The following is a 13,911-nucleotide window of genomic DNA, read 5'->3' on the forward strand; positions in this document are numbered from 1 at the left end:
TTCTTTAAAATACAGCATTATACAACAGATTTTATTCGATATTGAAATTATTCTGAAGAATGTATTAATTTACATCTCAAAAATAGGGTTTTTTGATTTTTATTGAGAGATTAGTCTTTTCCAACCTTGGAAAAACTTAGTCCTTCCCAAATGCCTTAAGAAGTCCTTTTCAAGTCATCATTATCAGCTGTACTACAGCCCTGGTTGAGCATCAATTGAACTTGCCCAGTCTATTTCGTCTCTTTTGTTCATCGATAGTCGTTGCCAGTTTAGTGCGCTGATCCTCCTGACGTCTTCATTCACACCATCCCTCCCTCTGTTTTCGTTTATTCCTACTCCTATTTCCTACTGGTAGTGCAAGAACTTGATACTTACTTAGTGCCTTAAGAACTCCTTCCTAAGTCATCATCATTAGTGGTACTACAGGCCTAGTTAAACCTCTGCCTTCTCCAGTATGTTTTACCAGTCGTTTCTGTTCATTGTTAACCATTGCCAATTTGCTGCGCCAATCTTCCTCGCGCCTTCGTGCACACAATTCCTCCGCAGTCTTGGTCTATCCTTATTCCTATTTCCTACTGGTTGGATTTATAGGGTTCGTCTGGAGGTATAGTTTTCATTTACTCCTAACACATATCCAACCCATCTAAGCCTACCTATTTTTATAAAAGATATATCTCTACTAGGTAGGTTACCTCATAATTATAGTGGTCCACGCTTAAGTGCTTTCTAGTTCTATCTCTGATGTTCGGAATCCATTCCATCACTTTAGTTTTTTCCTTCCTAAGTACTTAACGTAAAATGTTTTTTTTAGAGAAAACAATGTTTATATAATGAATACCCTTTAAGTTTTACCATATTAATTAGCCACCTTTGATACCACATCATTAAGTTCACATGTAATGCCTCTGATGTTATACCTAAGATATGAAACTCAGACGTAATTTTAAATTGTACTAGACTAAAAATATAAATTTCCTGGTATTATGGTATAAAATCTTTCTTACTACAGAATTATTGTCGTCCGCCTATGGCTAGCAATCTAATAAAGATTTAACTGAGTCCTGGCCCTATCATGGTATCTACTCGATGCAGGGGTGCAGTAAAAAAGGAACAAAAAAAAAAGCGAAAGTGGTCCCTGAGGCGACGGCAACGGACAGAAAATGTAATTGCGTTTTAGACCAACGCATCGCATCGCATACCAGTCTATCGGGAAACACAGTTCCTACAGACTCGACCATTTTAATAAGCGCGAAGATATTTCCACTATTTGAAATTGGGTTTTGAGGTTGACTTGGATTTGAATGTTTGTTTTAAATGTTTAATATGTAATATCTATAGAATAGACATATTCTTTATTGTCACTGAAAATTGTACAATTTTATGGACAAAGCTTACAAAAAGTCAAAATAATAACAATAACAATTAAAATTTACTAAAATTACATAAATCCTCAATTTCACAAAATAAAACAATAAAATATACAATCCATTGCAAAATTTCACTAAATTGCAAATTGCATAATAAAACCTTACGAACTAGTTTACGAATAAGTTTAAGCTGCTGCATGTGATACCCAAATATATATATATATATATATATATATATATATATATATATATATATATATATATATATATATAATATATATATATATATATATATATATATATATATATAATATATATATATATATATATATATATATATATATATATATATAAATACTTTGTTGCTTGTACCTAAACGTACTGTAATTTCTTAGTTATTCGTTAAGAAACTCTCCCACTGAATAATATGGTCTTTCGGATAGGGCTTTACAGGAAGGCCAGATCTAAAATCAGACTCGAACAAAGAAAAGTATGTTATTTTGGAAGATGCTAAATTGATTTCTTTCGGAACAGATCTTATTGCATAGCAGGCTGAGGCTAGTTTCTTACTTAACAAATCGATATGAAGGGACAATTTAAGGTTGCTGTCTATAAAAATACCAAGAAATTTTACAGAATCAACGATACATATCTGGCAGTTATTAAGAAGCAAGGGTTGAAGAGCTCCTTTATAGGAGAATTCTACTGTCTTATCCACGTTAGAGTCGGACCAGGTTTTTATTTTAAGTAGATCAGAAGTTATAATTGCATGAAGAGTTCCAATATTAGAGTTCCTCCAGTTAATTATCATCAGCGAAAAGAAAAATTTTTCCATTGATTTTTAAGTTAGTGATGTCATTTATACCTATAAGGAAAGTAGCGGACCCAGTACTGAACCTTGTGGTACTCCACGTATAATGCTTTTGTGACTAGAGTCAGTATCATTTGCTCTAACTAGTTGTTTCCTATTCCTCAAGTAAGATTGGAACCAATTCAAAAAAATACCTCGAATTCCGTTGAAATTTTGTTTTTTAACAAAATATCGTGATTTACACAATCAAAAGCTTTGGCATAGTCACAAAAAACAGTGGCAGTATAAAGATTATTGTTTAGTGCTTAATAGACCTTATGTAGTACAGAAAACATAGCATAGCTGGTACATTTATTAGATAAAAAGCCAAACTGACTTTGTGATAAAATGTTGTTTTTAACGAGAAAGGACATAAGTCGGGCTTTTATAAGTCTCCTAATAATTTTGGATAGGACCGGTAGTAAGGCAATAGTTTTATAGTTGCAGACATTAGATTTTTCACCACCCTTATGAAGAGGAATAATAATGGCTGTCTTTAGGCACTCTGGAAATATACCTTTTTCAAAGGAATCGTTAATTAGTGAGACCAGGACTTCCAACACATTATTTTTATGGATAGTCCATCAGTACTACAAGAAGATTTGCTTTTGATACTACTGATTGTTTGGATCAGTTCAGATTTATCAACTGGTCTTATAAAGAATGAATTCGAGACCCTTTTTGAATTGGGGAGATAGGAAATAGGATCTTGTTGTGGCAAAATAGCTGATGTTATATTTTTACTCTCACATTAACGAAGTATTCATCTGATAGAGCAGTTTAAGCCGGTATTCTTTATACATAATAATATGCAGAAATTGCTAAAAGAGAACTCAATACCGAATAAATAGACTATAAATTTTCGATTTATTCTTAGTTAATATTTGTCATTAAACCATCCATTTTCCCCTATAATGTCGTAGTTGCGGTATTATTTATTTTGCTGCTTCAATAACAATGCTTCATTTGCTTTATTGGTGTTTTGTTTTGGTGTATTGGTAATGATGCACAAAGCTTAAGAAGGTCGAGGCCCTTTAAGAGCTGTAGCACCGTGATGCTGCTGATGATAATTTAAACAAAATGATATCAACCTGTCTTTTAGAGTATTTACATCGTTCTTACGTCGTCCATGGTTAAACACAATTTTTTAATAATGACAAAATTAATGATGTATCATATTTAAATGTTTCAATGTTCGGTATGATGAGATGGCGTAAATTATCTCCAAAAAATATCAATAAACAGTGCTAGACTTAGACCAATGAAAACTGTATTCTAAAAATATAATATTATATTTGTGCAATTTATTTTGGATATTTTGTTTAACTTCTTGTAATCTATCAGCCAACTCACCAATTTATTTTTATCTTTCCAGATCTCAACACTACGACAATCTCCAGCAAGCCGATAACCAAAAACAGCCACTAAAAGACACCACGAATACACCAGCTAAGATTAAAATAGAAGATAATAACAATCAAGAACCAGAATCGACACAACAAGATCACAACGAAACGCCTAACACCAATAACGCTCAGCAGCAAGGAAGTAGATCCTTGCAGTGTTTGGAAACTCTTGCACAAAAAGCCGGAATCCACGATATCACACCTGACGATTGTAAATTCGATGTTGCCAATACCTTGTTGAATTTGGACAGGGGACACGAATTCATTAAACAGAGCGTAGACGGTAAGTTTTTTAGATAATCTTCATAATCATTTTTACAACTCATACACAAGGTGGATTGAAAAGTTTATCATATTATAATCATTGACGATTCCGATGTTTCTCCATTCATCTAGTTCCTACATCACTTACAATTTTCCAAATTCGTTAAAGCATAATAATTAATATGCCTTCTTTTACTTATATAAATACAATAATTGATTACTTATATTTTATAATTGTTTGCGTTTCAGGTCAACTAACGATCACAATGAGCGACTTAAACAAACAGATGGATGCTAATGCGCAAGCTCAAGCCCAAGCTCAGGCCCAGGCGCAAGCACAGGCACAAGCCCAGGCGCAAGCACAAGCTCAGGCCCAAGCTCAGGCAGTTCAACAGCAGCAGCTGCAGCAGGTTGCGCTTCAACAACAACAGGAACAACAGCAACAACAGACCCTAGTGCCTGCACAGAGCCCGCATTTGCAACAAGTAACTGTTGGAACGTCGGGTGAGTAGAATTCATTTGAATACAAGTTTTATAACGGGCGCGCGGGCGGTTAAAATTGTAGTGTTGTATATAATATTTATTGAGTTGTATACAACAAAACGGAGTGATATAGTCATAGGAAGAACATAGCAAGAAACAGCAAAAAATAGTACTGTCCTTTCTGTATCTATGTAGTTGTTCATAAGTAATAAATAACTATTCATATGCACTGTATCAGTGATTGATGCAGATGTTTATGAATGTGTTTATCATTTGTATATATCTCCTGATTATTAGGTTGTATATACATTAAAAATCGTACAGAAATAACAGTAACAGTAACTATTGGATATCTGTCTCAAAATGAATAACGATTTTAAAAAATCTTACAAAAGTAGTGGTTGATTTGAGAGGTCACAATGCGACCTATAAAGATTTTTTGTGTCTCTCTTGCCTTGCCTTCTGAGATGGGCTCTAAGTGATTAGACGAGAAAATTTACTATATATTAGATTTATGTTAGGTACATTCTCTTCTTCTTTGACGATCTTTGACGATTTATCTATTTTCAGGTCTTTTGATTAATTCTCGAACATTTTAAACTTTTATATTTAAATTCTTTTAGGTGGACAATGCGCCGTTACTTCAATGGGCCCCCCTCAACATACAGTTTCCATGCACCAGCAAGTAGCTCAACAAGGCCAGGTGCTACAAACACAAGGGGCACAGGTCCTTGCGCAACAAACAGGCAGCACCACTATTACCACGATGTCTCCGTTGCATCAGAGCCAAGCTGCGCATCAGCAACAGCTCAGCGCAGACTGGAGCCACGGAAGAGCAGTGCAAGTGATTCAGCAGCCGATACAGAACCCGACGTACCTGCAGCAACTCTACAATGGACAAGGGCAGTTGCTTATGCCTGGAAATATAAGCAATATTGCGTTGCATCCGGGAATTAATCCACAAATTCAGGTAAGTTCGTTTTCCCATGTAAAATTTTTGCATGAAAAATTTTGAATGAGAGTTTGAACCGTAGATTTAAATTTGTTATTAAACTGTAGAATTCAAAGTACACAGTATAATTTTATTGACTGGATTTAACAATCATAATTTGAACATTATGACTTCCAGGATTCGCTTTAGATATCTTAGATTTCACAAAACATTCAAGTATGCTTAAATATGGAATAACCTTACTACAGGCTAAGATGAACAATGCATGGGACAGTAAACTAGAAGTAAATTAACAACTCTAACCTATCTTTAGCTAAACTTTGTTCAACTAAAAAAGATAGTACCGTGACTTAAAAGTACAATATTTTGCAAGAAATTGAGAGAATCAGTAATCGACGATGGAAAACCAAAAGGAAGAAGATCCGAAAAGGAGAATCTAAATGAGAAATATCGATATTTATGCAAAAAAATAGTATATTAGTAATAAGTATTTTAACGGGAATTAGAGTCCCAGTCCGATTTCTATACCTATAATTTTATTTTATGTACAATTGCTTTAATTTCTTGTAAAATGGAGACTTTTTAACATAACGAAATTTTTTACAAAACAAAAATAAGAATAATAGTTTTGTATGCTATAAAAACAACTCCACATATGGTGGCCCATTCTACTTTAACAAACATTGAAAAACTTTTCAAAGATAGGATAGATATAGGAAAAACACTAAAAATGAGCCGATAAAAGGAATTATTTCATATATGTAATTAATTTTTTGAATTGCAGGTTATAGCGAAACCATTCCAAGGCAACCAATTAGCCCCTCACATGATTACAGCTCAAGGAAAGCAAGTGATTCAAGGTAGCCAAGCTACAACTTTCCCAGGTTACACAACCTTAGGCCCATCAATTCCCACGACACAAAACCAACAAACACTTGTCTTCAGCCAGTTAGGCGTCATCAGCTCACAACCCAATATCTTACCTAATCATTCCCAAGGCAACGGCCAAGTTACCCAGCAGAAGCAACAAGAGATGCACAAGGTAAGTTACTATTATTTACTGAGAGTAGGTGCTTTGTTGGATATGTTGTAATGTTGTTGTTGTTTGTTACTAATAACGATGTGTTATTACCTAACCCTGTGTTGTCTGAATGTTGCGCTACTCTTTTATAAATGATCACGGCAGACTTACACCATTTACAAATATTTATTAATGCGTCACCTCTCAAATAACAATGTCTTTATAAAACATTCCAAACACTATATACCTCTATAATAAATAATTATAACTTGAATAAATAAACCTATACTAATACATAACAAAAAAGCACAATAGTCTCATCATAAATTTCGTACAATTATTTTATTCTACTTTCGATAAATGTCTTCTCCTCAAAATACTGCTCCTACTTAGATATGCAGTGAAGTTTTTTTTCTGAATCTACTTGATTTAAGCTAATAGTATACTTACTTTAGACCATTTTCTTTGTATCGTTGTTGGTTAAGTAATCTTAATCTTGGACGATGGGCTGAAATTGTAAGTCCCAAAACTGGTTACCTTAACCGAAATAACCCGAAATATTATAAAAACTATCGAAAACGTCTACCAAAACAATAAAATGGAAGTCAGAATAGATGGACAACTTACAGAACGTATAGAAATAGGCAGCGGAATAAGACAAGGGGATTGATTGTCAATTTAATCATGGATAAAATCATCAAAAGCGTTAACAAAGGAAGAGGATACAACATGGGAAACAAAGAAATCAAAATACTCTGTTACACAGAAGACGCAATATTGATAGCCCAAGGTGAAGATAGTCTGCAAAGACTAGTCCACAGATTTAACATAAGAGCAAAAGAATTTAATATGACAATCTCATCTCAGAAACCTAAAACAATAGTAGTCAGCAAAGAACCAACCAGATCTAAAATAGGACTTGATGGAATCAGTATTGAACAAGTAATGGAAATAAAATACCTGGGAATTACACTGTCCAGCTATGGAGACCTGGACAAAGAAGTGAGAGATCAAGTACAAAAAGCAAATAAACTTTGATCAAATAAAAGGCAGATATCGAGCACAGTTTATTAATTAAATCTTGCCCAAGTACTTTCGCTTCCTAGAGCATCTTCAGGGGCATTTCGTCAATTTTGGCCTATCGAACAATAATAGAATGTCATAAACATAAAATTGCACATTACACTACACAAGAACACAGTTTAAATTTTTTTAAAATAGGCGAAGCTACATTATGGTTGGCATCAGGAGAGAGAAATGATTTCTTTCTCCTAATGCCAACCATAATGTAGCTTCGCCTATTTTTAAAAATTTTAAAAATCTGTTTGTCCTTGTGTAGTGTAGTGTAAGGTGCAATTTTATGTTTATGCCATTCTATGATTGTTGTATAGGCCAAAATTGACGAAATGCCTCTGAAGATGCTGTAGGAAGCGAAAGTACTTGGGCAAGATTTAATTAATAAACTGTGCTCGATATCTGCCTTTTATTTGATCAAAGTTCATTTATTCGAGCATTCAACCTTATATCAAAAAGCAAATAGACGGGCAGGATGCCTTAGTAACATTATATGGCGAAACAGACAGATTAACACTGAGATGAAGTCAAGAATTTATAAAGCCAGTGTAAGACCAATAATGACATATGCCTCAGAAACAAGATCCGACATAGCCACAACGCAAAGGGTACTGGAAACGGCAGAGATGAGAGTACTGAGAATAATTACAGGAAATACGCTGAGAGATCGAAAGAGAAGTGAAGACATTAGAAGAAAATGTAACGTACAGTGTATAATGAATGGACACAAAATAGAAAAAAATGGAATAACCACATAAGCAGAATGGAGGAGACCCTTGTCGTCAAAATAGCAACAGATAAGTCACTAATCGGCAAAAGAAGTATCGGACGACCGCGCAAAGATGGAGTGACAATTTTCCATAGAGGTATTAATCCGCCAATGAACAAGCAGAATTGCTCATAAACTGGAAGGAGAAGAAGAAACCGGTCATTCAAGTTACAATAAAACCAATTGTAAGTCTTCAAAGAGACCATTTACATTTGGTAATAAAATCGGATACAGCGCCCTACACATTAGAACTTTAATAGCTCCGATCTTCGCCGTTCAGTCATATCCCTTGATGATCCGTTCAGTTACATTGGTCGGAAACAGTTTGGGGAACAAATTGTCCTAACATCCTTATCCGTACCATCACTCATATTTTTGACGTATGTGGCATCTGTCAAATGTCAGCTATCAAATGTCAACTGTTATCAGATATTTAACTGTATATGTATACGGGGTAAAGTCCGAACATATGCAGTGTAAAGTCGAAAAATAAAATTAAATCACAAAATCGATATTAACGTCACAGCGTCACATTATTCATGTTTTGACCTGTTCATAAATATTGTACTTCAGCAAACAGTGTCTGAAAAGTTCTGATTGTTGTCTTTCGTTAACAATTATTGGTTGTATCTTTATTCTTCATTTTTTTTTAACTTTTCCTTTGTATATACAATAGTATCAAATACACTATGTATTTCGTAATGCCAACTGCATGGATCACTGCACAAAATGGTTAACGTTGGTTGTTAGAATACTATCGGCTCGTTAGTGCCAATCTTACTTTTTATAATACACCAAAAGGAAATTTAAAAACTTAAAACCACCAGCCAGCCCCTGTAGACTAGACTGCAAGTCTTTACCTCACCATTTCTTTTATTATCAATCTTATATCTTACCAAAATTAACTTTTATAAAAATGTTTAGATCGGAAGAAGATTTTGGAGTAAAAAAAATCAACATTTTCGACAAAAGATTCACTCCATCGGCGTCGCCGAAAACTTTCATCACCGCAAATATCTCCATTATATCTATCATATTTTCGGAACCAGAAGTTCCGGTTTGATAGTTTTCCATCACTTAACCGAAATCTGTCTTAAGTTGTTGTATATCTATTGCAGTTTTGGGTGCATTAGTTCCGAACAAAATTTTTTATTTTTATTTAGATATAATTACGAAGAGATATATACAAGATAAGACTGCCATTGTCATTTGCTGTGCAATTAATGTTTTGCTTATTCGTTTTTACACTTGTTTTAAGATTAATACCAAACAGACATACACTTTCAGCAGTCACATTATTTATTACACCCAACAAAGCAAATGCGCTTGGTACTGTCTATCCGTATACAAATACACCTTATTTGTTGTATTACAGTCAGAATTGTTTTGTTTATTTTTAGAATATTGTAACCATAAAAAGTAATCTATTTGATATGAATAACGTCTTCATATTTTTAAAATTGCTTAAATCCATTTTTTACATATAAATCTGCTAAAAATCACCAGTAACATTCAAGTTCAATGAGACTTATAGATCATGCTGTTTCCCATACTTAGCAAGTATTTAATCGTGCAAAACAATCATTTAATCCTTTCATCTTATGATTCCCTTGGGATTCTTTCCTATATTTCATCAGCTTTCCCTAGTAATCCATTATCTTTCTAATTTATTCCTGTTTCTCATTTACTTCTTTTATTTCATCTGGTATCTGCATTCCACCTTGCATTTATTTTTGTCTGGCTACATTTTCTTCAATATCCCATTTCTGATTCTCTTTTTTGGTTACTTTTCTTATCTCCAACAGATTGCCAGCATATTAATAATATTCACCGAAGATAAATCCTGCGAATCCTCTTTATTATGTCCTCAAGGATTCGAAATGAAATATTAGGAAGAGAATTCTTTTATCGTCAAACAATTTTATATTTTCAGGCAGTAAAATACCTGTTTAGCATTATAATGTTTTTGAATACTCTTTTTAATATATTTTTCGATGTTTATAGAAGACTGTCGTCATCATTTTCTTTTGTAATCAATATTTTTCATTTCTGGAACACTTCTTCTTTCGGCGTTGTTATCGTATTTACTTTGATTGGACTAGCGTCCATCTATTTCGTCCATCTGCTCTAAATCTACTTCACGCAACTCATTCTACGTTATCGATATTCGTTGTTCTTATTCTTTATCCGGCTCGAAGGACCACGTGAACGAGTTTATCCTATTTAATTATCTTCTCACTTTTTAGCGTTCAATATTAAATTGCTGTTGTCGATAAAGTTATGGTTTCAGTAAATATTTTATGACATACTTTCTGTATGAATACATTTGCTGACTAAATATCGACAATGTAATTTAAGGTGCATGTAATTGATTGATGGCAAAGTTATTTTCTATAGGTGATGGGAACACAAAAAGTGCAAATGCAAAAAGTGGCTAGTAGTACAGGCGCAGTTGCTCAAACACAACAGCAGGGACAATGTGTACAAGTATCACAAGCTATGCTAGGCACTCAGCCGACTGCACAAATAATCAGTCCTATCCAAGTAAGAGTTTTATCAGAAGAAAACGTAGATTTTGGTTGTAGTTAGAATCATCCACCATAAGTAAAAATTGATGAATTTGCTTTAGCTAAACTCTCAAGGTTGATAAGTTTCTTAAATTTAATAATTTTCTCGTTGATCGCCGTTTATCATTATATCAAGATTTTGTACGTAAATGGTGCAAAATTTAATGAAATTAAGTCTGCCAGGGAGTCCGACAAGGATGCATACTGTTTAACACCTTTCCACCGCCACATCGTATACTCCACGTATATTCTTAAAAAAGGAATTATATGCAGATCTGCAACTAAATCAGCAAAACAAGAAAAAAATATTGGTATGTTTGTGTTGTGGAATTAGGAAAGATCTGGATTTAGAAATTTGTATTAGAAATACATCACAATATCAAAATCGTTACATTTCTTCAAGTTTTATAATTAGTCACATCAATATTAATTGCTTTCGCATATATTGCTCGTCTAACCCTTTCCCACAATTCTTTTATTGCGTTCCTCTGCTATTTCTTCTAGTATTGACATTCAGCGATGTTTGGTATTGGGTAATTCTCATTGTACAGTGTTATGTATTGTATGATTCTCGTTTTGATGCTGAACATGCTCTAACCTGTTCTCTCACTTATTCTCTCACATTTTGTCATCTCTCAAAAATGCAGGATTGGCTGCATTTTTGCGTTTCTTGCTAGTGATGAAAGGTGGCTGATTGGCTAGACAGCGCATTTTGCCACAAAGACTTCCTTTTCTGCAACATGCATTTTGGTTGTTCTTCCCTCTTTCTAATTGCCCAAAATTTGCGATTCAGTTTCGTTATAATTTTTCTCCTTCATCCTTCCTGATCTAACCCTACTGCACATATCTCAATGTATTTTCTCATTGTTCATTAGAATCTATCTTACATACCTAACTTAACCTAAATGTATTAATTTTTAAAATAATTTCTCCCTATCTTGTCCTTCTAAATTTTAAACCCAGTGCCTGTCCCCGCTGCTCCAGTTTTTGTCTAGTTCCTCCTCAATATGTTTTGCATTATCACTAAATCACTATACAGTAAACTCCTTGGACTTCCAAGCAGATAATTTAGACGTCCTCGTTTTCCGATTTAGTACTGCTGAGAAGATATACAAATTTTTCACAATTTCCGCACTGTAGATCAGCTCATTATGCGCTTTTTTATATAACCACATTGAATAAAATCACATTTGGAGTAAAATTCATTATCTGTAGTAAATTTAAGATTAACGCATGGATTTCGTAGTTTGATTAACCGTTTTAAGGGGTAAATAGACTTATTATAGTAGTATTTTAATATTTAGTATATAGTATGTAAGACAGCAATTAAATAAGTAACCCAATTCTGGGGAATGTATCTATGACCTGTTCTTATCTAGGGATATACAACAGTTGAGTTATAAAAGTACTACTATAAGTATTTTTTTTATCAAAATCAGAATATTTTGAGATTTTATAGCATCATATTCATTCCATCCCAGTCTTTGAATAATTTCTGACTTAAACCAAATACCCTCATAAAGAAGTGTGAGCCAGGTGAGCCTACTGGAAGAGTATACTGAAGAGTATAACTGTTAGATCATTTCGAAATGATTTATACCGAAAAAAAAAGAAACACAATAGAAACTGGCTAAAAGAGAAAAGAGTTTTAACTGTTTACTAGATATTATATAAAACAACAGTTTTTTTAATATCTTTCATGGAATCATAGATTAACTTACGATAGTAGCTTTTTCATGTACCAAAATGCTTTTATAAATTCCTGCACTTCATCTCACAAAGACGATTTATACAAAGATACACAGTTTAAAGTTTTTATATAGTTATTGGTTGGTTGAACATTTATTCCTATTATATTCTTATTATCTTGTGCATTAGTTAACGAATTAAGACAGTATATTAAATTTTACGTTAAATATGGCAACAAAGCACTTTCCACACTTCATTAATACAGCACTTATAACGTAATCACGCAACGAGTTTCTTGCTTCTGGTATATTTGAATGATACTTTGCAATGTTGGCGTTTTTATATATTTCCTAATTCAGCAATTAATACTTTCCATAAAAGTTAGTTCTATTTCTAAACCTTCTTTCAGCAGAGTAGTCAGCCTGTTCAATTCGCCGCCCCTTGGCAGTTTACAGCTGCTGCAAATGGCTTACAGCAAGTCTGGACGACCAACGGTCTTCAGTCACAGGCATTACAGCTCGCTCCGAATCCAATTTTTATCAGGGGAACCCAAGCTGATGGTACCCCAGGCCCGGGAATGTTCATACAGCAGAATCCTCAACCTGCTACAATTCAGACACAACAAAACCGTGAGTATTAAAGAATTATATTAGGTGTTAATTTTATTTTCTCACACAACTTCGAAAACTAGCTAAACAAAAATATGATTTCACAGATATTATTTGGAAAATACCAAATTACATATAGGTCTTATTTTTAATTGCCTTATATTAGCAGTAGCGTAGCTACTGTCAAGCAAAGATCGTCTGCACGATTTTTCCTTAGCAGTAGCTACAGCGCGCTTTGTTTTCCTCTTAGCAGCTTGTATATATCCTTATCTTCCTCTCTTCTAGACCTCTTTCTAGCCTCGTTCTTCTCTCTAACCTTCTGTTACACCTCATCGTTTCATCACCAAGTTTCTTTGTCTGTAGTATGCCCTTTACCAGAAGTTTTTCTTTACACTTCCTCTCCCACTCGCACCACAACTTTACTGTTAGCTTCCCACCAGCCATTTACCCTATCTTTTTCCTCAAGCTCTTCCAGCACTCTACTCTTAAAGACTATTGCCAGATCATTATCCTTTAACTTCTACTACTTTACTTTCTGGTGTCCTACTTGCTTTCCTTTCCACCTCACCTTTATTTCCGTTTCCACTATCACCGGTTAGTGTTGACTAGCTACACACTCACCCTTTATCACTTTACAGTTCGTAACTTCTTTTAGCTGACTTCTTCTACACATCACAAAATCTATCTGTCTCCAGTCTTCATAAAGGACTTATTAATGACAACCAAATACCATGCCACTGCAAAGTCAATCACACTATTTCCTTCATCATTTCTTATTCCCATCCCCAAACCTCCATGAACTATTTAAATTCCCGCTCTTTCTGTATCAATATGTCCATTCAAATCACCTCCAATAAAACA

General features: G+C 34.0%; 1 protein-coding gene across 8 annotated transcripts in view; it reads left to right on the forward strand.

Annotated features, from left to right (window-relative positions):
* LOC140445291 (uncharacterized) overlaps window positions 1-13,911 on the forward strand; it is a 196,856-nt gene that overhangs the window by 147,623 nt on the left and 35,322 nt on the right. For 5 of the 8 annotated variants that reach the window (XM_072537227.1, XM_072537222.1, XM_072537224.1 and 2 more), the window contains exons 2-7: window positions 3,593-3,906; window positions 4,137-4,391; window positions 4,994-5,340; window positions 6,107-6,364; window positions 10,584-10,730; window positions 12,852-13,071. In XM_072537227.1, the coding sequence (XP_072393328.1) occupies window positions 3,593-3,906; window positions 4,137-4,391; window positions 4,994-5,340; window positions 6,107-6,364; window positions 10,584-10,730; window positions 12,852-13,071 (1,541 nt within the window). The remainder of the gene's footprint in view (window positions 1-3,592; window positions 3,907-4,136; window positions 4,392-4,993; window positions 5,341-6,106; window positions 6,365-10,583; window positions 10,731-12,851; window positions 13,072-13,911) is intronic. The other 3 variants (XM_072537223.1, XM_072537228.1, XM_072537229.1) reach the window with 3 other exon arrangements.

The sequence above is a fragment of the Diabrotica undecimpunctata genome, chromosome 7 (assembly GCF_040954645.1).
Source record: "Diabrotica undecimpunctata isolate CICGRU chromosome 7, icDiaUnde3, whole genome shotgun sequence".
Classification (NCBI taxonomy): domain Eukaryota; kingdom Metazoa; phylum Arthropoda; class Insecta; order Coleoptera; family Chrysomelidae; genus Diabrotica; species Diabrotica undecimpunctata.